The sequence below is a fragment of the Phodopus roborovskii genome, unplaced genomic scaffold (assembly GCF_943737965.1).
Source record: "Phodopus roborovskii unplaced genomic scaffold, PHOROB, whole genome shotgun sequence".
Lineage (NCBI taxonomy): Eukaryota > Metazoa > Chordata > Mammalia > Rodentia > Cricetidae > Phodopus > Phodopus roborovskii.
In genome coordinates, this window is record NW_026126434.1 from 29,039,509 (window position 1) to 29,063,906 (window position 24,398).

At 54.4% G+C, this 24,398-nt stretch overlaps 4 protein-coding genes across 7 annotated transcripts; 1 reads left to right on the forward strand and 3 right to left on the reverse strand.

Annotated features, from left to right (window-relative positions):
• Nucleotides 1-7,338: 7,338 nt before the first annotated feature.
• Ring1 (ring finger protein 1) lies at nt 7,339-10,786 on the reverse strand. The gene is made up of 7 exons (XM_051187226.1): nt 10,705-10,786; nt 10,492-10,617; nt 9,542-9,702; nt 9,223-9,438; nt 8,482-8,871; nt 7,882-8,155; nt 7,339-7,728 (listed from the first exon to the last, which is right to left on the reverse strand). The coding sequence occupies exons 2-7, from the start codon at nt 10,567-10,569 to the stop codon at nt 7,627-7,629; spliced, it is 1,221 nt and encodes a 406-aa protein (XP_051043183.1). The 5' UTR covers nt 10,570-10,617; nt 10,705-10,786; the 3' UTR covers nt 7,339-7,626.
• A 1,424-nt stretch (nt 10,787-12,210) lies between these two features.
• On the reverse strand, nt 12,211-14,147 carry Hsd17b8 (hydroxysteroid 17-beta dehydrogenase 8). 2 transcript variants are annotated; one of them, XM_051187227.1, is made up of 9 exons: nt 14,088-14,147; nt 13,714-13,931; nt 13,516-13,632; nt 13,313-13,405; nt 13,141-13,226; nt 12,973-13,057; nt 12,794-12,836; nt 12,556-12,630; nt 12,211-12,402 (listed from the first exon to the last, which is right to left on the reverse strand). In XM_051187227.1, exons 1-9 carry the CDS (start codon nt 14,131-14,133, stop codon nt 12,386-12,388), a joined length of 780 nt encoding a protein of 259 aa, XP_051043184.1. In that variant the 5' UTR covers nt 14,134-14,147; the 3' UTR covers nt 12,211-12,385. The 2 variants fall into 2 exon arrangements, with proteins under 2 accessions (XP_051043184.1, XP_051043185.1); XM_051187228.1 differs by lacking the exon at nt 12,794-12,836.
• Nucleotides 14,148-14,350: 203 nt separating this feature from the next.
• Nucleotides 14,351-17,511, reverse strand: Slc39a7 (solute carrier family 39 member 7). The gene is made up of 7 exons (XM_051187232.1): nt 16,923-17,511; nt 16,668-16,836; nt 16,507-16,560; nt 16,235-16,375; nt 15,971-16,117; nt 15,636-15,832; nt 14,351-15,165 (listed from the first exon to the last, which is right to left on the reverse strand). Exons 1-7 carry the CDS (start codon nt 17,340-17,342, stop codon nt 14,893-14,895), a joined length of 1,401 nt encoding a protein of 466 aa, XP_051043189.1. The 5' UTR covers nt 17,343-17,511; the 3' UTR covers nt 14,351-14,892.
• Nucleotides 17,512-18,077: 566 nt separating this feature from the next.
• Rxrb (retinoid X receptor beta) lies at nt 18,078-24,087 on the forward strand. Of its 3 annotated transcripts, none has more exons than XM_051187231.1 (10): nt 18,078-18,356; nt 18,918-19,132; nt 19,610-19,766; nt 20,103-20,282; nt 21,617-21,789; nt 22,268-22,397; nt 22,593-22,725; nt 22,829-22,932; nt 23,181-23,286; nt 23,386-24,087. In XM_051187231.1, exons 1-10 carry the CDS (start codon nt 18,131-18,133, stop codon nt 23,531-23,533), a joined length of 1,572 nt encoding a protein of 523 aa, XP_051043188.1. In that variant the 5' UTR covers nt 18,078-18,130; the 3' UTR covers nt 23,534-24,087. The 3 variants fall into 3 exon arrangements, with proteins under 3 accessions (XP_051043188.1, XP_051043186.1, XP_051043187.1); XM_051187229.1 differs by having other exon boundaries at nt 18,084-18,356; nt 22,841-22,932; XM_051187230.1 differs by lacking the exon at nt 18,078-18,356 and adding an exon at nt 18,388-18,731.
• The last annotated feature ends 311 nt before the right edge of the window (nt 24,088-24,398 follow it).

The window sequence follows — 24,398 nt, forward strand, 5'->3', positions numbered from 1 at the left end:
CTTGTCCATGGATTACCCTTTAATCCTCAAGGACAAGGGATTGTAGAGCGAGCTCATCGCACCCTAAAAGAATGCTTAATAAAACAAAAAGGGGGAGTAGGCCAAGGCTGAACTCCCAAGGAAGGAATATCTTTAACCCTTTTTACCCTCAATTTTTTAATTTTGGATGTTGATGTCCTTTCTGCCGCTGATCGTCATCAGTGGCAAGGAGGGAGCCTAAAAAGCTATGTGAAATGGAAAGATGTGATCACCGGGTTATGGCATGGTCCTGATCTGGTGCTGGCATGGGCAAGAGGGTCTGTTTGTGTTTTCTTCCAGGATCACCAACAACCGTTGTGGGTCCCGGAGAGGTTTATAAGAAAGTGCAACAAACATGAAGAGCCTGCTGTTGCTGTTGATCATCAGCCTGATTTGGCCACCAGTGCAGATGGAGTCACTATGGGGGATCCTGTCGGTGTTCCCAAGACCCATGCCGATACGCTATGATGCAAAAATGTTTCCCCGACTTTTTAGTACTAATAAGAGCTTAAATTTACCTTATTTGCCTTATGATAGTGAGATTGCTAGTATAAATGAAAATAGGAGTTTTGTTTTAACAGGAAGCCTATGCTTTTATGTGATATTAGTGATAAGAATCAGTGCATTATGTTATTTAACCAATCTGCAGCTTGGTTTGTTGTGCCCACCACGGGAGGCCCCATTAGGGAGGTCAAGGCCTCCTGGGTAAGTGGATGGTGACCTGCTAAGAGTGAGTTTGACAAGCCAGCACCCCAAAAGCCTAAGTGGGCCCCTCATTGTTTGAGTAAACAAGGAGGTGGTTTCCTTCCCTGGACGGGATGTCAATCAGGAGAGGTTGTTTGGGCGAGCAAGGGATATTTTACCTTCTCGCCAGGTATTAGTACCAGCTTCAATAAAACCTTTGCTGGGAGAAACTTTACTGATCAGGATCCACAGCAGGTGGATATTTCCAACCCTTTTGATCTCTGGCTCTTGTGCGGCATTAATGGCAGTTGCACAGATTTGTCCCCTTTCCTTATGATAAGGGGCAGAGTTCATGGGGTGGCCGAATTTGCTTGGTCTACCTCTGAGCGTTTTGGTGAATGGTTCAATCCTAATCCTCCTCAACCTAGCTGATGGATTCCCGTGCCTATTGATGCCCTGAGTGCTATGACGGTGTTTAGGCGACAGAGAGATTTTGGCATTACAGCAGCCATAGTTGCAGCTATCTCTTTTGCAGTTGTGGGTTCAGTTGTCGGGCGCTATCGCCTTGCCTGCAAGAACGATGCTCAACAACAGGATTCTTCTGCAGCTATGTTTATTGCGCAGCTCATTACAGCAAGTTGAGGGAAGACCCCGAGGAGGAAAAAGGGCTCTGCTTATATAGAGGAGCTGTGTCCGTTACTGATAGTTGCAGAGGAGCTGTGTCCGTTACTGACAGTTGCAGCCTGCAACGCTCGTAACTGTCACCCCATGATGTGGATCGCGCATCCGCGCCTTGCTGGCTTATGGACAGGAAACCGGCACCATCTTCGGGAATGGCACCGGTGGCTCTCTACATCTCCCCCTTTTTTGTTTTATAAACGCAACAGGCAAGGGTAGTGGTCTGATCTCCAGTAACGTAATGAACATTGTAATGACCCTGAATCCTGGTAGTCAGCCAAGTCAGTGCCATACCCGTCCGGCATCTTTTCCCTGGAGGTGGGGCCTTGGACACCAACCCACATGCAACCAGACTTGCCCTTCTCGGAGCTGCTCATAGCTAGAGTCAACACGGAGTGCAGTGCTAAGCCAAATAGCCTGAGCGTGAAGAATTTATTACAGTAGGCTAAACTAAAGAAGCACCTGTCTGCCTGCAATGGGAAAAAACCCCACAGAGCATTAGGGCTGTTTCTGGTAAAAAGTGGACACCCTAACCTGGTGCAATGTCATAGAAGACTCAGGGTGCAAGGGCTATCCTATTGGACAATTAATGTCCATTTTTAAACATGCTTAGCCACATAGTGGGAGAGGAGCCTATCTCCATAGCAGCTAGGGCTTGAGTGATAACCACTTTGTCATGTGTCTGTTGAGCACGTAGCTTACACACCAACCAGAGCAGGAGCACCACCCCACCACATAAAAGCAGGCCAAACCCCATTACACCCGCCCACTCCTTAAAGTGGGAAAAAGAGGTGGAGATCCAGGAGAACGATCCTTCTGATAGAGAGGCATTCACACGGGTGGAATTCACATGGACGATGACCATTCGAAGTTGGTCCATCAGGCTATCAAATTCTCCTGTCCATTCACCTAAAAGATACTGAAAAAGTTGTTTAGAGAGGTTTGCAGCTCTTGTATAATTTTCATATTGTACACTGGTGACACATAAATTGGAATATTTCCATTGACAGCCCAGTTGGGCTAGCTGCCAGAGTGTGTCAATTTGTTCCTGCATCAAATCAATTCTCTGATTGACTACCATCAATCCTCCTTTTAATCGTGAATCAATGGAGGCCTGTGATTGGCTAAGATCATGCCATATGGCTTTCCATTCCAAATATTGCCCCATATTGAGGCATGCTTTTGACTTTTGATATGGCACAGAGGTCACACATAGCCCCGTCATCTTCCATTCCCATCCTATTTGTGCCGCCACAAAGTGTCAATCTGTTCCTGAACTAGATCAATTCGCTGATTTAAGACCATAATACCACCTTTTAATTAAGCAGTGGCTACTTTCGCTGACAGGTTATTTAAGGCAGCTGCAGTCAACAGTGGAATGCATGGCAATGGCAGCCGTGGTGGCTCCCACTACTCCAGCTGTAATGGCAACCACGATAGCAGCAGTGATTCCAAAATCTCTCCTCTGTCTAAAGAGGGTCATGGTGCTTGGCTCTCTACAGGAACAGGAACGTACCTGGGCATTCTGGTCACAAGGGCCAAAGGAAATTTTCCTCCATCCCAACATAAAGAATAGAAGCATACTTGAGGTGTACAATATAGCATTCTCTCACTAGAGTTTGCAAAGGTGCTATTGCTTAATCACAAACACAAAAGGATTAGAGGCTCCACGTTGAGCTGGGTTTTGATTACAATAAGGAGCCCACCTGGGTTGCTGGGGAATAGTGGAGTTACCCCTCTCCCGGGCTCTAGGACATCAACCTCTAATCCAGGTGGCATTACTCTTCAAAATGGTTTCACCATGTGGCGATTAAGACCTTTCACCTGCGCTATTGCAAAAGCAGTAGTTATTTCAGGGGGTCTGGCTTGCTCAAACCACATTAGTTTGGAAGGAACCCACAGCTTTTTATTTTCTGTGGAAACAAAAATAGAAATCCTTTTCCCCAGTAACTTGTCCTTGAACTTAAATTTTGGAGTCAAAACATTTTTAAAATATATAAATTGAATTAATCCAGCAACATTTCCTTTAACAGTTGTTTCCTCAGCAGTCAAACAATACAAAGACAATATAATACCGTACAGTATCCAGATTCTCTCCATCTGTGGCTTTTTTATTATTCTGTTTCTTTTCTATTTTATTTATTTATTTATTTATTTATTTTGATCAGTCTCTCAGGGCTCATTCACTTTCTCTTTGCTAGCCTTTTTCTTTTTGCACACACCCAACTTTTCTTCACGTTCTGCTTCTGACATGCTTTCCTGATAGCATGTCTATCAGAACTTACCTTATTTTGTTACCTATCTGCCACAGTTCTGAATCCTCTCCAGCTGACTGAAGGGTCCCCCTTGTGCCGCTGATTTCAGGTTCCTGGGTTTCGGCACCACTTGTTGAGCGCTATCGCCTTGCCTGCAAGAATGATGCTCAACAACAGGATTCTTCTGCAGCTATGTTTATTGCGCAGCTCATTACAGCAAGTTGAGGGAAGACCCCGAGGAGGAAAAAGGGCTCTGCTTATATAGAGGAGCTGTGTCCGTTACTGATAGTTGCAGAGGAGCTGTGTCCGTTACTGACAGTTGCAGCCTGCAATGCTCGTAACTGTCACCCCATGACGTGGATCGCGCATCCGCGCCTTGCTGGCTTATGGACAGGAAACCGGCACCATCTTCAGGAATGGCACTGGTGGCTCTCTACATTCAGTCACGACTGCAATAGCCATGAACACATCAGTATAGACAGCCTCTAAGTTAAATGAATTGTCCAAGAATGTGGCTACCACCTTGGATGCTCAGTCCACAATTGGTGCTCAGTTAAAAGGAGGTCTTATGATTGTGAACCAAAGAGTTGATCTGGTGCAGGAGCAAATAGATACTTTGTGGCAGTTGGCACAAATAGGATGTGAATGGAAGATGACAGGGCTATGTGTGACCTCTGTGCCATATCAAAAGTATTCAGTGGCTGCCAATATGTCTAACTAGCTTTCTCAGTATCTTTTAGGCAATTGGTCTGGAGAATTCCATAAGTTAATGCAGGACCTGAGACTTTCCATCGTGCATGTGAATTCTACCCAGGTCAACATCTCAGTTGCAGAGGGACTATCTACATGGATCACTCAAGCCATGAACCACTTGAAAGAGTGGGCAGGAATGGGAGCCATGGCTATCCTCTTGCTGCTTATCTCCTTTGTGGGCCTGTGGTGCCTTTGCAGGCTGAGGCTTGCTCAGAGACGGCATGCAGCCATGGTTGTCCAGGCATTTACAGCCATTGAGGAAATGTAGTCCCCCCCCCCCCAGGCATGGCTTGCAGTCATGAATAAAAGTTGATCCTTCACGCTCAGGTTGTATGGCTTAGCACTGCACTCTGAGTTGGCTCTGGAAGCCAGCAACTCCGAGAAGGGCAAGTCTGGTTGCATGTGGATTGGTGTCTGAGGCCCCACCTCCAGGAAAAAGATACCGGACAGGTGTGGCACTGACTTGGCTGACTACTAGGATTCAGGGTCATTACAATGTTCATTACGTTACTGGAGATCAGACCACTACCCTTGCCTGTTGCCTTAATAAAACAAAAAGGGGGAACTGTAGAGAGCTGCGAAGTGCGGCGCCTTAAAGATGGCGCTGGCTTCCACCTTCCACCTTGTGAGCGCTCTCTGTCATAAACAAGTCCTTATTTGGCTAAGCCTGTTCAGCTTGCTTGCTTCCGTATAAGAGCAGCCTATCTGCAGGGTCCACGTGGCTCACTAGGGTTGGTCAGTGCAAGGGGATTTAAGCCTGTGCAGGCATTTCCCCGGAGTTAGAAGAAGCTTGTTCAAGGATCCTGATTAAACTGCTAGAAGAAGATCTCCCCCGAGTTGCGTCTTCCTTGCTAGTCGAGGTTGGGTGCGACATCTGACCTTGAACTTGCCATGTGGACAGAGTGGTTCAGAACTCCTGGTCCTTCTCTCTCTCCTTCCTGAGAGCTGGGCTCCCCATTTTGCAGGCCAGGACACCACAGGAAGATCCAGTGCAGGCTTGTACAGGTGAAGCTCCTGCCCACAGTTGCCTCTCCATCTTTCCCTACCTCCATCCTTCACACCAGTCCAGCTGTTCGTGTACATACTTTTCATCTCTTACCCTGATGCATCAATAATACTGCCTCAGACAGAGGATAATGTGGGGAGAAAACACCCCATTTAGGGGTGGTAAGCTGAGAATTTGCCTCCTCCTCCTGGCACTGGGGAAGGCTTGCTGGCAGAGTGGGGGACACTTACCCAGGGAGACCTGTGGCAGGCCCACACATGGTGTCTCCGAAGTAGGGAGCCATGCCTTTGAAGGTCACCCGTTAACACTGGGGAAGAGGAGGCGGGAAGAGGCTGAGAATCTGAGGAATGCTGAAAGGAAGCCAGGAGGCAACCCTGATAGAAGCGCTAGGGTCTAGGGATCGTGAAGGCAGGCTTCCTCCTCAAGCCCCTCCCTACTTCTCTACCTCAATTCTCCTGGATAAGGTCTGCTGGCCTGCTTCCCAGCCTATGCATTGTTGGGGATGCACAAGTTAAGGGGATGCAGCTGGGCATGGTGGTGCCAGCCTTTGGTACCAGCACTCAGGAGGCAGAGGCAGGCAGATCCCTCTGAGTTCAAAACTAGCCTGATCAGTCAGCCATGGTGGCACAGTGAGACTCTATCAAAAACAAATAAACAAACACAAACAAAAGTGGGTTCCAGGATAAACATTGTAAAATGGGGCTGCATTGAGGAGAGCGCCTTGTACCACTGTGGGACAATGGTGTCACATTGATATGTCCCCATACTCAAAGGGACTGAAGATGGGTGGGCTGTAACTGGTGATACCAGGGATCACACAAGAAAACCCAAAGTTCCCAAGGGAGCCCACCCAGCCCCACCTGCAGCATCTTGAGGCCCTGACTCCTTAGGGCAGAGTGGTGACAGACAGGATGCTGGGGACAATGTGGGGGGCAGGTACAGAGGCCATTCATTCTGCTGCAGAAATCCTGCCCCTGGAACCCTAGACTCATTTGGGACTCCAGGCCCCAAGGCCACAACGGGTTCTCACAGTTGTCCCTCTCTCCTTTTCAGACATCAGTAACGATGGAATTTTCTTCAAGCTTCACAGCTCCATCTTGTCAGTGGCCAGACAGACTTTACTGTGGAGATCTAGCCTGCACCTCCCCCAGGTTGACTGGATCTGACCTGGTCATCAGGAATGGGCAGAAAAGCCCACCCCCTTCATCCTCTCCTCCAGCTTCACAGACTGTCCCTAGTTCCTTTGTCTTCAGGCTTTTGGAGATTGGGTGTAACTAGTCCAGGCTGGCCCAGATCTCATCATGTAGACCAAGCTAGAACAAGCTGGTTTCACACTGGTGGCTCTCTTTTTGGCTCTGCCAACCAGATCCTGGGATTAAAAGGATTTAAAGACCACAGCTGGCTCCTCCCTCTTTTCATTTATATTTTATAAGAGGGTAAGGGAGATATAGGGGAGTTAACCTCTGCCATCACTTCCCTACTTCCAACATTGATTTCCTGACTTTAAAGCTTTCCTTTCCAATTTAAAAAAAAAATTGTTTTATATTTTGAGACAGGGTCTCACTATGTAGCCTTGGCTGTCCCAGAACTCACTCTGTAGACCAGCCTGCCCTCAAAGTCACAGAGATCCACCTGCCTCTGTCACCCGAGTGCTAAAATTAAAGGTGTGTGCCACTACGTCCTGCTTATTTTTTAATTTTATACATCCAGGTGTTTTGCTTGCACAAGTCAGTGCACCATGTGTTCCTAGTGACTACAGAGGCCAGAAAAGGGCATCCAACCCTGAAACTAGAGTTACAGATAGCCGTAAGCCACCATGTGGATGCTGGGAATCAAACTCAGGTCCTCTAAAGAGTAGTCAGTGCTCTTAACCGATGAGCCACTTCTCCAGCCCTCGCCGCCTTTTTTATACACCCTTGACAGACACACACGGAGGACTGCAGGTTTCAAAGAAGTAAGCAAATTTGTTGTCGGTAGGAGGGTGGGGAGGGGGCCGTGTTCACCTTCCCTTCACCTGCAGGGTGGGTAGTTAGAGTCAATAGAAAAGGCAGTAGTGGGCACAGGTCCTGTGCTGTACAATATAGAAGAATCTGATATAGATACTTTGTATAAAAGCCATTTGTCCTTGTTTGTGTCCTCCTGCTGTCCGGCACTGGGAGATGAAGCTGGCAGGGTGAGCTGGGACACAAGGACACCCTGTGGTCCCAATCCTCTGACTGTCCCCTTATGAAATCATTTTGGGTCCTTAGTGGGGGCATAGCAGAGCTCCAATGGCCTGGACACCTTCCAGAACTTCTCATTCACAAGCTCCAAGGTCAGTGAGCCATTCAGCGTCTGGAGGAGTGGGGGAGAGAAAGTAGGAAGAGGAAATGAACAAGAGACAAGCGAAGAGTAAAGAAAGGGGTGGGGGCAGAGACAGAGAGACAGAGAGAGCAGGGCAGTAACAGGGCTCACCCTGGCCCACTCTAACTATCAGCAGGCACTCACCGTGAATGCTCCGCCTCCAGGTGCTATGTAGATGGTGTACTGCTTTTCGCTGACACCTTCCAGGCTGGGTAGGGCAGGCTCCTCAGGACCTTCACGGCCTCCGGCAACCCCGCTCTCCCCACCACCCCCATCAGGTCCGCCAGTGTCCAAGGCGCCCCCTCCAGGCCCTCCGGACTCTGTGGTTTCTTGCTGCTGCCTCCGCTCCAGGGCAATGCGCAGGGCCAAGTACTTGGAGAGATGGTCCACTGTGGCATTCCCAGTGGTCTTCACGTACCTGGAGGGAGGGCAGAGAGGGGAGGATACACAACAGAGTCCTCCAATGGAGAGCTGCCTCCAAAAGGCCTGGCTGGCAATACAGGCACCCTGGGCTGGCCTCTAGGCCGCTATGTAGCTGAAGGTGACCTTCAGCTTCTCATCCAGTCTCTGGAATTACAGGTGTACACAACCACTCTTGGTTTACATGGCGCTGGGGAAGAAACTCAGGGTTTGGTGCCTGCTTGACAAACACTCTACCAACTGAACTATAACCCCTGCCCTCAGGTCTGAAGCTCCCCTGATTGGATCCCTGAATTCTGGTTCCCAGGCGGCAGGGCTCCTCACCTAGTCTGGCAGTATTCTCCCTTCTCCACAAGCAGGGGATGGGGCCGGAACACAAGTTCGATCTCTCCGCAGGGCTCTGGAGGGCTGGGAGCCCCGGGAGGGCTTGGGGGGCCCAGGGTTCCCCCTCCCAGGGTGCCACCCCGGTCACCAGAGTCTTCAGAACCAGCACCCCCGCAAGCCCCACCGGCAGCTCCGCCCCCAGTCCCTATACTGCTGCCCCCCGCACCCCCTCCACGGGGTCGCTTGGGGGCAGGGCCCGGGGCGGAGTCTGGAGCGGAGTCAGAGCTTACATCCTCTCCTTCCCCTTCTCCCTCCCCAGGGTCTCCTTCCCCCCCACTCATCGTGGTGGTCTGATCCGATCCAGGCATTGGCCGCCTTACACGCTGAGCCCTGCAGAAACACATGGTCCCAGTTAGAATGGGCGGAACTCAGGGTGGGCATTTAGGTGTTAAAACTTCAGCTGACTGTGAGACCTCGGACATCCTAATGGTGATGTCCGAGTTCACTAGTCGCTAACAATGCACCAAGCACAGTTACATGTTTATCTCTATTTGATGACTGAAGAAATAGAGAGGCTAGGGTCATTTCCCATCACTTATTTGAGAACACAGCACCTGCCCTCGAATCAGCCATGCGCATAGCTGCATGGTCAACACCTGGCAGCTAGAAGAGTATGAACTGTATGGACAGTTCACATTTCAGACAACACCAACAGGAAATATGGTCTCCAGATCTCCACACCTGTGCATGGCCTGCATCCGAAGCCCCTCCTCGATACTGGAGCTCAGCGCCTGCTGGTTGTGCAGGCGGCTGAGGCGGATGAGCACTCGGTCTTGATGGGCCTCATATTCCTCCCGGCTAGGGTAGATTTTGGAGATCAGGGCATCAAAGTTTGGGTCTGGCCGTAGGGACCGCTTGGAGACCAGCTTTTTCCGGCAGGTTGGGCACTCCTTGTTCCTGGGATGGGGGTGGGGAACGGAATGGGAGCTCTATAGAGTCAGTTCCCGTCACTGATGCCCACGGGTCCCCTTGCCCCGTTGCAGACTAGGCCCTCCTTTACCCGCTCCGCAGGGCGGTGACAATGCAGTCAGAGCAGAAGCGATGGAGGCACTCCTTGGTGGTCATTGTGTTCTTCAGCATGTCCAGGCAGATGGGACACATGAGCTCTGAATGCAGCGACCGAGGAGAAACCGCAATCTCTGTCCCATCCATAATAGCTTCCTGGGCCGTTAGCAGGTGGCAGAGGATTGGGGAAAAGGAATTTCAGAAGCAAGCTTTGAGAAAGATAAGGTGGTAGAATCTGGAGGGCATGCTGGCCAACTGTGGAGGATGGAAGTTCTGGGACGGAGGAGACCAAGGGCTCCGAAATTACCCAGAAGGGATGAGGATGCACTCACAAGGGGTTCTGCAACAGAAGGACCTGACATCTGGTGAGATACTAGGGTTGGTGTACAGATGGCACAGGTCTATGGCTTGGCGAATATTTATTCAACAAACTAATTTTTTTGTTTGCTTTTTTTTCGGGGGGGGGGTCTCAATATGTGTGTAACCCTAGCTGCCCTGGATTCACTATGTAGAACCAGGCTGACCTCAAACTTACAAGGTCCACCTGCCTCTGCTTCTGGAGTGCTCTACCACACCCAGCCTCGACCGGTATTCTTAAAACTCAAAGAAGCAAGTGTACCTATACTAGAATTTCAGGTGCCTGTTAAAACAGATTCCGATGTCCCGCTGCACTAAGTCAGAATACTGGGGAGAGAGAGTTCTACTCTAACTCGTAGGACGAGTCTGTGTACACTGACACATGCAAGCAGAGACGAGAGAGAAGGTAACTTCTGGCGTCTGCTTACCGTGCTAGCTGCTGTAGCTAGCTCCCTGACATGGCTGTTCTGAGGGGTTAAATCGGATTAAATAAGGTATGTGTGGAAGCGCTAGGTGATTCAAACGCAGAGTCGGGGAAAGCACAGTGTGATGGGGGGGAGGAAGTTGGGACTGGAAGATCCCTGTCACCTGCGGGGTCCGGTGCAGCTCGTAGAGACTCAGTTCCCACGTTTTGCTGGCATTCTGGGCATTCGCCGGCGTCGTCATGGTGACGGGGCACAGACCCCCTCCAAGCTGGGCTCGGTAGAGGGAAGTCTGCGGAGGGGGAAGGGGACGCTGTCGGGGCCGCCCCTCTGCAGACCCCGCCCCCAGGCCCTGAGCGCGCGCCCCGCGGCCCCTCACCCGGCTCCGGCCGTCCCGCTGCCCGGCCGCGGGCCTCTCCCCGGGGAAGCCCGGGCTCCGTCGCCCTGATCCGCTCGATCCACAGCTGCCACTCACGCCGCAGCTCTCGCAGCAGCCGCCGCCGCCATGGCCCGGGCGCTGAGGCCCGACGTCACTTCCGCCCTCCCTGCATCCTACCCTGCGACGGAGACGTCACCGCCCTCACGTCGCGCGTGGAGCGTGCCGTGGAACCGGGTTCCCCTCCCCCGCGGGGCGCGAGCGGAGCAGCCGGGGTGGGGGTGCCGGTACACGTGGGGAGCTCCCCTCCGCGGCGCGGGCGATGATTCCCCAGCTTCCCGCAAGCCCTGCCTGGGATGCCTGGAAAGCCACGCGCAGCTGCACCGCTGCTGCAGGGCGCGCGCCCTGAGCTCCGAGGGCTGCGGCGGGGTCCCGGGTGTCCCGGGCCCGTCCCCGCGCTCTGTCTGGCCTCTCCCCCTCGTGGTTTGGGGGCGGCGGCTCGGGACGTCCAGACGCAATTCTCGGCCGGAGCCAGAGACTCGAGAATTGCGTTTGGACAATCAGGAGCCGCGGCCCGGGGCGGGGAGGGAGGCGCACCGGAGGCACCTGGGATGGAGACGCCACGCGGAAGCGGGGACTCAGATGGAGCCCTGGTGGGGGAGTCGGGGAACACACGAGTGAAATGTGTGGCGTGGGAAGGTGGGCAGGGCTTCTCCGGGACTCGGAGTGAAGGAAGCGGGCGGAGAGGAGCGAGAAGAGGAAGGAGCCGGCCATCCCGGTTGAGGGCAGGGAACGAGGGGCACCGGGACGGAGACCGTGACGGGCGTTGTCGCCCGCCAGCCTGCGCTGCGGCTGCCAGGGGTGGCCTGTCTGTGGGACAAGTTATCAGTGGGTCCCCTCGCCCCCAACCCCAGTTACCCCCTACTTCCCTGTTCTCTCCTTCAGTCCGTGGCCAGTCCTTATGTGGGCGCCAGAGTCGATTAGCGTGGACCCCCTCCCCTTCCTCCTCCTTCTCCCAGCCCCCTCCCTTCTGCTCTTCTCCAGCCCCTTTCATCGGCTAGTTCATTCCCCTAATCCTGGCCCCCTCCCCTAATCCCCCCCCATCGGACCCCAGGCCGGCTGCAGCTATTGTAAGGTGGAGAGAAGGGAGGGGAACAGAGAAAGGAGGGGTGGGGGTGGGCCACCTGTTCCAAGACCCCCTTCCAAGGCCAGACTGGACACCAGGATGGGGCCAAGAACAAATCACCCTTGGGGGCCATGAGGACCCGGGGAATGGGGGGCATGACTGGTGCTGCAGATGCAATGAAAGGGTGGTGGGCACAGAATCCCCTCTGAAAAGACCCAGAGTGTCAGGCACACACAGTGACAAACACTCTTTACTCTCACACCCGGCGGCGGGGGTTGCCCTGGGAGACCAGGCAGTGAAAGGGAACAATCCTTCGGAAAGGGGAGAGAGGGGGAGGTGGGAAAGGGTCTGAGGGCTTGGACACAAGAAGAACCGGACGGAGGTGGCAGGGAAGAGGATTTGGAATTTATTAGGGTCACAGGCACCCCTGCCTTCCATATTCAGCATGCCTGAGCTGCACACTACCACCCCGTTTGAAGCCTGGGAACTTAGCGTCCTCATCAGCAGGAGGCCAGGCGGTGGTGGGGGAGCGAGCAGAGTCCAGCTTCCATGCTGCAGTTACATGAAAAGACCTCCTGAGAGGGGCGGAAAGATCCAGACAGGTGCATGGGTGGTGACGTATATGGGTACATCCACTTCTGTCCCTGGTCTAGTTAAGGGACCTCTGCCCCTCGGGCTGCAGGGTCTCCTCACTTTCTGTACCCGCCCTCCCCACGAAGGCCTCATACCAGTGACTTCCACTGCGGCCCCTGTGATGTATCCACTGTCTTCAGATGCTAAGAATGCGACCACATCTGCCACATCTATAGGGAAGGTGGGGGAGGGGCAGGCTCACTTCCTTTGATACAGAGTGGCTATGCTCCCGCAAAACCCAGAGCCTGAACCAATCATTAATTCCTATGCGACCCTTTAAAAATATTACAGATTTAAGGATCTCCTTAGAGCCTTCTCCCAACCCATGCTCACCCTCAGGGTCCCCCATGTGTCCCAACGGGATCATTGCAGTTACCTGTAAAGGAAACATGTGGCTGGAAGTTTCTTTTATGGACTTTTGTTTTCTTATTTTTTCATTTCTCATTAAGTGTATGTCTGGAATACTTACTGTTTGTACTGTGCCCAGCAATCTCCCTCCATCCACAGCCTACCTTGTCCTTCACTTTCTCTGGCATTTTCTGGGTCATGGGTGTTGCAATGAACCCTGGGAGGACTGAGTTACATCGGATCCCATGTCTGCAGGAGGAAGAATGGATGCTGACCCTGGAAAGAATACTGGCCAACCCCTCCCTCAGCAGGGTGCCTATGGTCTGACCCACCGTCCAAGTTCGCGCGCTGCAGTCTGGGTGAGCCCAATCACTCCTGCTTTAGAGGACGCATAGTTTATTTGTCCGATATTCCCCACCTATGGTGAGTCAGAGACCTAGGGTGAGTCAGGAATAGCTTCCCAGTGCCCACGTGGCTTGCTGGCCCAGCCCGACTCAACCTGACCTTTCCAATGATGCTACTGATATTGATGATGGAGCCGCGACAGCCACTGGACACCAGAGCCTGGGCTGCAGCCTGAGTGACTAGGAAGGTACCCTGGCACGAGAGGGTAACAAGGCTAGCGGAATCAGCCGGGGTGGCAGCCCTTCTCCAAGCCCTTCCCCAGGCTGGGGGCGGGCACAAGTCACGGGTTCAGAGGTCACCACCTTGAGATTGATAGCTATGACTCTGTCCCAGTCTTCTTCTGACATGTGAAGCAGAAACTCATCGCGTGTGATGCCCGCACAGGACACAACGACAGATGGCGGGCGAGAAAAGCAGGCCTATGGGAGGGAGGGAGGGGGGGCTAACACCAAAGACCACAAAGGCCGGGCCGAGGCTATGCTGCGCGGTGCTTGGTTCACCTGTACTTGCTCCAGCAGGTGCCTGACTGCGGGGGCATGCGACACGTCCGCCTGGAAAGCAACGTGCTTCCCACGTGGCGTCCCGTCCTCGCTCCCCGGGACGCCCAGCAGACGCACGGTGTCCTGTGCTGCTGACCCGTCCAGGTCGCAGGCGGCCACGGCGGCGCCCTCTTCCGCTAGGCGCACGCTGATCACACGGCCGATGCCGCTACCGGCACCTGAGAGTCCGCGGTAGCGGAAGGAGACGGGCGGAGGTCAGAGGTCACGGAGCGCAAAGTTAATGAAACTCGGACAAGAGGGACAGGGACCCCAGGGATGGCGCTCACTGACATGGCCTAAGCACTCCAACCCGCCCGGGGAGGGAACCCCTGAACCTGTGACCAGGGCCAGCGCGGAGCGGAGCCGGAGCTGAGACGCCATGGCTGATGGGGGTGGGCGGGGCGCTGAGCCCAGGCCAATCTGAGCACACTGGGGGCGTGACAAGAGCCGAACCCGACCCAATGGAAAACACCTTTAGCCAAAGTGACACATCGGACGACATCCCACTGTGGGGGCGTGGTCACCATCACGACCCTTGGGGACTTGGGGAATCAGGAAGACTGGAGGCCTCACTCCCCCAAAAAACAAAGACTGCATGTGAAGTGGAAGATCCAAGCACTTTATTTAGGGTCACCGTTCCTCCCTACCCATTCAAACAGTGATATAAAAGGAACAGAAACAAAACTAAATCAGGTTGTGAGATTTTACCAAGGAGCACTCTCCCACCCTGCTACTTCCAAATCAGGACACACGATTGATGTCTACCCCACTCCTTCCCTCAAGCCACCACTAACCAGTTCAGAAGGAGAGGGACCTTGGAGGACCCTGTGTGGCATGTTGATGATGGGAAAACAAGTAGGGTAGGGACCACCAGATATGCTACTGTCACCCTAGTCTTCTCCATGGCCCCATTCCTCCGAAACCAACAATACTGTTGGGCAGTGTCCAACACTTTGGACCCTCTGACCTCTTATACTCTGTGTTGACTGTCATACCTTTAAGGCCCCAAATACCAGACATCATCCTCCAAGGTTAAAACTCCTTCCTCTGGCAAGTAACACTGGCCAGGGCTCCCAACTGTCTTTATCTGGGAGGTAGGGGTGGAGAATCAGGGCAGGGTAGGACAGACTACTCCACCCCTCACTCAAGGTGGGCAATCAGTACCATCATGACAACTCCTCCCAGGAGCCCCAGCACCTCCAAAAGTGACTGTAATGGGGATGCCTCTCTCAACAGCTCAGGCAACACAGACACTGTTGCTACATAGATAAAACCACCTGCAGTGAATGGCAGAACCCAGCCAGGACCCGCCCCACCTGCCACTTCACTGCCCACTGTCCCTCCTTCGGTGACAAGGGCACATGCTGTGCCAGCCAGTGCCCCTACTGCGGTCAGGAGCTGGAGACGCATTGCCTGGTGGGCAGAAAAGAGAAAGACATGATCACCAACAGCTATGAGTCAAGTGTGACCGGTGGGTCAGCTGCATAGGTGTCCACATTTCTGGAGAATCAGAGGACAGCTAAGGGGCTGGGGACATGGCTCCATTGATATGCTTCCTGCATGAGCGTGAGGGCAGGAACCTGGATCCCAGGCACCTGCACAGGAAGGCAAGTGTGGTCAAGGTGCTCACAATCCCAGCACTGGGAAGCAGAGGCAGGCAGCTGTCTGGGGCTCCCTGGCCACAAGGCAAGTGAGACCCTGCCTGAGGAGCACTAGAACAGACCAGGCCCTTCCAGACTGTGCATCAAATTGTACACGTGTGAGGGTCACAGTGCAGCAATACAGAGCATGGGCAAAGGAAACAACTCACCCCGATCTAATAAAAAGACTTGTTGACGGTAGTACAGCTTGTAAGGAACTAATGACAGGCTGTTGGCACCAACCTGTTTTTTGCTGCAACCAGACTGGACCAAGATGGCAAAGTCCCCGACCTCATGAGGCACCTCATGCAGCAAGACTGTCATTGTGGTCAGGATCCCTAGTCCTCGGCCCCCACGGAAGGAAGCACCGATGGCCAAGCCGTCTGTGAAGTTGTGTGCCAGGTCAGCAGCCAGATTCAGATACCCAGACACACGAAGGTCTTTTGCAAAGAGAAGACAAGACGATTGAAGGCCACCATCACTGGTCCTAGTGTCCCTTCATTAGAGGGATTATCTAGATAGCCATCCATCACCTCCAGCACACACTCTGTGAAATTCAACAACCACTCATTCTGTACCTGAACCTGCTTTTTCTTCTTTTTCTTCTTCCCGATTCTGAGGTTTCGCTGGCCCATCCCTGGAGCCATTTCCTCCTCTCCTTTTCCGCAAACCCCCCATTTCCTTTTCTTCTTCCTCTGAGCTGGGCTTTTCCTTTGCAGGACACTCTGAGGGAGAAGAAGAGTTGATCAGAGCAAGGGCAGAGCCTCTGATGTGTTCTCCATAAGAACCCCGCTCCAACAGAGGAGCCTGAATACATTCTGTGGCAGGCAAGGTAGGCTCACCCTGTTTCCCATGTCCATGGCTTCCATGTGTGTGACTGTGCCCGTGCCCTCCTTTCACATGTCTCACAAATTTCTCCACCACGAGGAAGGCGACAATCCCACCGAGGACCCAGAGTCCCACAGAGAGGATGGGGCCCTGGCCTGGGAGCAGAGGCATTGAAGCATGAAGGGAGGCACAGACTCTGGGCTCCTCCTCCAGTGTGAGGTGAAGATTGGCAGAGGCAGACCTTTCCCAGCATCCCAATCCCTGTTCCCATCAAGATCCTTCTCACCACTGTGGGAGTGTCCATGTCCGTGCTGCTGCACAGTGTGGTGAGAATGCGGCTCTGCAGAAAAAAAAAGGGGATGCACGGCACATTGGATGGGTATTTGAGGACCATTGGAAAACCCGAGAAGGCAGAGTAAGCTTTTTGGCAGAGTCGAGGTTACTTACCCAGAGCGTGAGGGATAAGGTGCAGGAAGGCATCACCCAGGAGGCCCCCAGAGGCAAAACTGAGCAAGATCTGGAGCAGAGAGCGATGCCTGGGCGAGTTTGACTCCACTGGGATGAGGAAGAGCACGAAGAATGGAGCCGCGGAGATGAGCACTGTGGCCCCCAGTGCCTGGGGAACGGGAGTCACAAGTCAAACACCGAATTTTCCAATGACTAAAAACCGGTCCCTCTTCCCCACATCCCCTGGGGACTCACATAGGCCCAAAGGGTGACAGTGTCCAGGTGGTGTTTGGCGCCTGGAGCCCGAGTCTCCTTAGTGGCTCCATGGCTATGTTCATGGGCATGTCCATGTCCTCTGTGGTGGAGGCTATCATGGGAGTGGTGGGAGTGGCCGTGGCTATGGCCATGGTGCAAGTCCTCATTCGAATGTTCATGATCGTGGCTGTGGGCAGGCCCGTGCCAGATGCTCTCATGAGTGTGGCCATGGCCGTGGGCATGGCTGTGTCCATGGTGGAAATCCTCATGTGAGTGCCCGTGGCTGTGGCCATGGAAATCCTCTTCTACGTCTTTGTGTGGGTCACCATGACCCCCGTGTCCGGCCACCAGCAGCCCCGAAGCCGCCCAGGCCAGCAGAGCCACAGCCACCCAGTGGGGGGCCCAGAGGCCCCTGGCCATCACGCTTACCAGGGGGACAGAGACAACGACTCTACTTGACTCCCGGCTCTACCTATGCGGGGTCCGCTCCGCTCGTGCCCTTCGACCACTTCTATGGCTTTGCTCCCCTCTTACATTGTCCCCCCGGCGGGTTCTCTGTCCCGGGACACCCTACCCGGATGCAGGCCTCCCCCCCCCCCCACCACCGATACCGCTCTAGCCTCTGATCCGCTCCGTGACGTTCTCTCTGGGCCCTCGTCTCTATGACCCACTAGCTTGGGGGAAAGGCCTGCCAAGCACCGTCAGGGAGCAGCAGGGACGGCTCACCGGCTCCGGGATCCTCTCGGTGTGCTGGGACGTGGCAGTCACGACTCGAGCTCCCGCGAGATCAGGAAGTTCCTTTTTTTTTTTTTTTTTTTTTTATTTATTTTTTTTAAATGGCTGCACCCCGCTACCTTTACCAACATGGCGGCGCCCCGGTGCGGAGCGGCCGTGTAAGCAACGCGCATGCGCAGAGCCGGGGTCATCTGAGGGCACGACGGGCGAGAGCGTTGACGGACGGAGGGCCCGCCTCCTCCGTTCCCCCCCTTCGGCCAGGGGGCGGGACCTCGCAACGAGACTTCCCGTCTGTACCAAGATGGCGGCCTCAGCGGTGCTGTCACTCCGGGGCCGAGCCGAGCGCGGCGCCTGAGTCGCGCTGCCGCAGGCTCGAGCCCATCGTCCTCGGAGGTGCCCTCGCGGTCCCCGAGGCCCCCCGCTCAGCCCCCTGCGCGTCCCTCTCCGGCAACTCCACCCTCGGCCCCGGCGTCATGTCTTGGGCGGCTCGTCCGCCCTTCCTCCCGCCGCGGCATGCCGCGGGGCAGTGTGGGCCGGTGGGGGTGAGAAAAGAGATGCATTGTGGGGTCGCGTCCCGGTGGCGGCGGCGGCGGCCCTGGCTGGATCCCGCGGCGGCCGGAGAGCAGCAAACCCCGGAGCCGGAGCTGGAGCCGGAGCCGGGGGAGGCTGGCCGGGACGGGATGGGCGACAGCGGGAGGGGTGAGTGTCCCGTGGGTCCCGGCCGGCGCTCCCGCCCCCTTGTTTGTAAACACGCGCCCTCTCCCTCCCGAGGCCCAGCGCCCTCCCCCGGGGCGGGGCGCGGCGCGGCAGGGGGAGCTTCCGCCCTCCAGGTGCGGCGCGCCGGGCCTGCGTGCGAGGTACCGGGCGTGGGAAGGACACTGTTCCCCTTGGGCTGGAGGACTCGGGGCGTCCGAGGGCCGAGCTTGCGCCCCGGGACCGAGCATCCCTTCCGTACTCTCTGCCCCGAGTGTTCTCAGTTGGGAACGAGGGCTACACTGGTCCACCGCACGTGCTTCTCCACCCCCGAGGTCAGCTTCGGATGACCCGGTAGTCTCCGCCTGAACTGCCTCTTTGGTTAGCTGCCTCCCCTCGCGGCTATTACTAGAGGAATTGTTTGACAACTCTCTATTTCTAAACTCAGGGATTGTGGGGGTGTGGTGGGTCAGGGAGAATTAAAGTGTCCATTTGGATGATCAAAAGACTCAACTTTCTCTTCTTGTTTCTCCTGTCTGTGTGTGCCTGTGTGTACCTCCCTCTCAGATTCCCGAAGCCCAGACAGCTCCTCCCCAAATCCCCTTTCCCAGGGGATCCCTCCCTCTTCTCCTGGTCCCCCTATTACCCCTTCGGCACCCCCGCCTCCAATGCCACCCCCTCCACTGGGCTCCCCCTTCCCAGTCATCAGCTCTTCCATGGGGTCCCCTGGTCTGCCCCCTCCGGCTCCCCCAGGATTCTCCGGGCCTGTCAGCAGCCCTCAGGTGAGAGGTTGTGACCTACTTATTGTTTCTCTGCTTTCATTTCCTGGTTTCCACCGTCTTTTGGTGAACTTCCCCATGACCCATTGGCCTTTCTGGTTTTCCAGTCCTAGCAAGCTTGTGGTCCCAGACCTTGCTCTTCCTGAAGTGAAGTCTTGTTTTGGTGCATGCTTCTTCCTAGCCCTATTTGAAAACGAACAAAGACTGGAATCCCAAAGGGAGTACCTGTGATGTCCTTTTCAGCTCACAGTGACTTTCTGCCCTTCCAAGACATGTGCCCTTCAGGGCTGCTGTGTTGCATAATTGCGGAAGGGTGGATGGATATCCATGCTTGGTGTGATACTTCAGGAAAGGCCCTTGATATTAAACCACAATAGTACCCTCTGTAGTACGTAGTCATACAGGGGACTGATTTTCCAGACACCTGAGCCTCTTCTTCCAAATGAGCCTCCTGTGATTTCCCTGTTTCCTCCACCCCAGATTAACTCCACAGTGTCGCTCCCTGGGGGTGGGTCTGGACCCGCTGAAGATGTGAAGCCACCGGTCCTAGGGGTCCGGGGCCTGCACTGTCCACCCCCTCCCGGTGGCCCTGGGGCTGGCAAGCGGCTATGTGCAATCTGCGGGGACCGAAGCTCAGGTATGGGGCTCAGCACAGGTGTTGGTGAGGAAAGAATATGTGCTGTTTATCACCGCCCTTGGCTTCCTGAGGCTGCCATGGCTTCTTGAGGTTAGTCAGAACAAGGAGACCCATGGGACCTTAGCAAATGCAGGTAGGGCCAGTCAGGGAAAGGGGCTGGTACAGAGGCTCTGGTTGCTGAGGAGTAGACTGAATTCTCTCTCACCTTTGGTGTGATTGATGCTCTATATTTGGGGAGGATTTAGACTTAGTTATCCCCATGGGCTGATTGTCAAGAGACTCGGTAATGGGAGGTCTTCTGAGGCTTGCTTCCTGCCACGGAGTCTCCCCCTGTAGGCAAGCACTATGGAGTTTACAGCTGTGAGGGCTGCAAGGGCTTCTTCAAACGCACCATTCGGAAGGACCTGACCTACTCCTGCCGCGATAACAAAGACTGCACAGTTGACAAGCGCCAGCGGAACCGATGTCAGTACTGTCGCTATCAGAAGTGCCTGGCCACTGGCATGAAAAGGGAGGGTAAGGACCTGCCTCAGCCAGGCCAGCAGGCACAAGCCCTTCTTCCACTCTGGGAGCCCAGGGGGGTAATGGGACTGTGGGAGAGCCCAGGGGAGTAATGGGACTGCTGAAGGATCCCTTGGCCTCCTTATCTGTGGGACTGTGCTCTCCCTCCCTCCCTTCTCCCTCCAGGGAGTGAAGTTTCTTATTTCTCTTTCCTATCCTCAGCTTGGTGAGGTGCCTGGGTGCCTTGCTCTGTCTCTGAGTTTAGTTCTAATCTTAGTGGTTGCTCCTCAGGGTTAACCCTATGGTGCTATGCACCCTCCCATCATGCTTTGGTCTTACCCAGGACTGGCCTCTGCTCTCTTTTCTCCACTTCACACATCACCTTTCTCAGTTTGATTCTATGTTCTTCCTCTGGCCTGGCCTCAAGAATCACTGCAAAGGTCAGGTCTTGGGATCTTGCTTCTTTCTCTAAGTAAGCCTGATCCCTGGAATTCTAGGAGACACTTTAGGACTTATTTTTGGTCTGATCCCTCGTTAAAGAACATGAATCTCGGCTTTCCCAAGGTCACACAATAGCAGATGGTAGGACTAGACTCAGAACACATACCTTCAGAGACCTGGGTCACCAAGATCATGACATCGTCTTGAGTCAGCAGAGCACAGGGTTTGCCATCGGGCATGTCTGGAGTCAAATGTGTAACTGGCTGTGTATTGTGTGAATTTAGGGCCTATTTAATGTCTGTAGCCTCAGGTTCCTCATCCTTAAACATGGGGGGGGGGGGCAGGAACCCACAACGCCGTTAAGACACTCTAGTACATGTTAAAGCCCGGTAGCTTTTTTTTTTTTTAAGCATATCATCAGCCCTATACTTTTTAAAATATATTTATTATGTACATAGTATTTTGCCTGCATATATGCCTACATCACCCATTACAGATGGTTGTGAGCCATCATGTATGTGGTTGCTGGGAATTGAACTCAGGACCTCTAGAAGAGCAGCCAGTACTCTTAATTACTGAGTCAGCTCTCCAGCCCAATCAGCCCCATTTAAATGCAGTTTCTTCTCTGATTCTTTCACCCTTATATTGCCAGTTGGAACTGTTTATCTGCCTCTTTACTTACATGTGTATTTATTTGTGGTAATGGGGATAGAGCCTGGGGTCTCGTGTATGCTTGGCAGGTGCTCTCACCGAGAACCCTTTGCTTTCCGATTACCCCAGCCTTCCATTTCTAACCATCTCCAGTTTCTGTATCTCCCAAGGGACATCAGCCCTGAGAAGGCCCCAAGCCAGTTTCAGACCCTCATAGCTGGCTTCTAATTTTGCATTTCTCTCTCCCCACCCCACAGCGGTACAGGAGGAGCGGCAACGGGGGAAAGACAAAGATGGGGATGGGGATGGGGCTGGGGGAGCCCCTGAGGAGATGCCTGTGGACAGGATCCTGGAGGCAGAGCTTGCTGTGGAGCAGAAGAGTGACCAAGGCGTTGAGGGTCCCGGGGGAACCGGGGGTAGCGGCAGCAGCGTGAGTGATGGGGTCGATCCCTTCTCCCTCGGGTGGGGGTTAGGGAAAGAGTCCAGGTGTGCTCTATCTCTCCTCCTCCCTTCCTTCAACCCCTCTGCACCTACCTTGCCCTGAACTGGAAGGCCTCTCAGTGTGTGAAGTAAGTAAGCTAGGTATAGTGGCACTTGCCTATAATCCCAGCACTCGGGAGATAGAGGCAGGTGGATCTCTGTGAGTGCAAGGCTGGCCTGGTCTACAGAGTGAGTTCCAGGCCAGTCAGGACTACATAGTGAGACCCTGTCTCAAAAAGTCTGTCTCTGATGTGGGGTGACTGCGCCCTCTACTCTGCTTCTACTGTCCCACTGGAAAGTCCAGAACAGAGAGTAGTCTGAATCTCAGAGATGGGTTCCTATGGGGCTTGAAGGGATAAGGAGGGGTGTGAAAACGTGTGCCAAGGAAGGTGTCTCCACCCTTCCCATGCACCTCCTGGTCTCTGCAGCCAAATGACCCAGTGACTAACATCTGCCAGGCAGCTGACAAACAGCTGTTCACACTCGTTGAGTGGGCGAAGAGGATCCCACACTTCTCTTCCCTGCCTCTGGATGACCAGGTCATTCTGCTTCGGGCAGGTCAGTGATCTTGGGTCTCTTTGACCTCTTGACATTTAACCCCTCTGTGTCCTCCTGACCTTCAGTGACCCTAGTAGCCTTCCTTCTCTTGCATGGTCAGGGACTTGACTTGCTGACTTGTCCACTATTTCTCTGTGCTTTGGATTCCATGGCCTGGTGTCTGGCTGCTGACCCTTGGTGCCCTCTGGCCCCTAGGCTGGAATGAGCTCCTCATTGCCTCCTTCTCCCATCGGTCCATTGATGTCCGAGATGGCATCCTCCTGGCCACAGGTCTTCATGTTCACAGAAACTCAGCCCATTCCGCAGGCGTGGGAGCCATCTTTGATCGGTCAGTGGCCCTTGGCCAGGCTGTCCTGTAGCTAGAAGGGGTGGGGCAATAGGCTGGTCCGTGTCCAAGGCTGGCTGAGCTGTGACCTTTGAGTGACCTGCAGGTCCCTCTCCAGGGTGCTGACAGAGCTAGTGTCCAAAATGCGTGACATGAGGATGGACAAGACAGAGCTTGGCTGCCTGCGGGCAATCATTCTGTTTAACCCAGGTAAGAAAAGGCCACCCAGCCTCTCGGCCCAAGGCAGCCCTGGAGTTTCCTCTTCTCCAGCAGCGCCTCCCCCACTCCCAGTAAGACCCTCAACCCAGAAATCTCTTAGCTGACCCTGACAGAAAACATTTCACTGATGCCTTCCCCTTCTGACCGGGTCCCACAAACCTGAGGGCCCCATCCGCATGTCTGTCCTGACTCGCCTCACCTGCCTTCTTCCCCTTGTTCTCCCTCCTTTACTGTCCCAGATGCCAAGGGCCTCTCCAACCCCGGAGAGGTGGAGGTCCTGCGGGAGAAGGTCTACGCATCCCTGGAGACCTACTGCAAACAGAAGTACCCCGAGCAGCAAGGCCGGTGAGGGGGGCTTCGGGGCTGTGGCCCTGCAGAGTGAGGCTGGGGTATGCCCAGGATCTGGCTGGTGCTGGCTCTCACTCCCACCTGTCCCCACCTCAGGTTTGCCAAGCTGCTGCTGCGTCTTCCTGCCCTCCGCTCCATCGGCCTCAAGTGTCTGGAGCACCTGTTCTTCTTCAAGCTCATCGGCGACACCCCTATTGACACTTTCCTTATGGAGATGCTTGAGGCTCCCCACCAGCTAGCCTGAACCCAGACACACACGTGTTCCTCAGCAGTGGGGAGCACCATGGAAGAGGACTTGACCTGGGCAGGGTGGGAGGGGCCAAGGGCCCAGCCAGAGCCTTGGGCAAAGGGTGCAGAGACGGAGAGTACTTCTGTAGCCTGCAAGGGATCTGGTGACCCTGAGCAGGGTTTGCCTGGTCTGCAAGTCAGAAGGGGCCCCAGATCCCTGTGATGACTACATGTCTACCTTCAGTGGCCTTGAGTCTCTGAATTTGCCGGGCTCTCCCTGATGTGGGTGATTCTCGTCCTGGCTCTCCAGCACAAGCACTGGCCCTGCTCCATTCTCTCTCTGCCTCACTCCCTTCTCAGGAGTGCAGTGGAGCTCCTCTAGAAAGGGTGTTGTGGGGCAGGACCCCCCCCCCCAGCTGATGTCTTGGAGCAGGCCAGGGCTGATAGCCCTTCATCCCCCTAACTTGACAGATGGGGCAGAGGGAGGGTGCCCACCTCCCCCTGTCAGCCCCTTTATGCAGCACCTGCAGTCAGACTGTCAATAAAGGGTGTGGTGAAGGGGCTGGTGGAGATGGAGGAACCCTTGGCTAATTTTATTTTCTTGTGAGGAGAGACTGGGAGTTAGACTCAAAGAAGTACTGTACATCCCCAGGTTGATGGCGGCAGTGCCAGGGCTGGAAGTGGTATGTGGGCAAGGAGGCCCCTCAGTTGGTCTGTGGCTCTCTGCACTGCAGCCTCCCTCATCTCGCTGGCCCATGGAAGGGATCTGGGCTGTGACTGGGGTGCTGATTTGGGTGACCTTTCTTTTTACAGCTGTCCCCAGCACACAGGCTGGGGAGGGAGGATTGGTGGGGATAGCCAGCTTTCAGAGATGGGTGCTG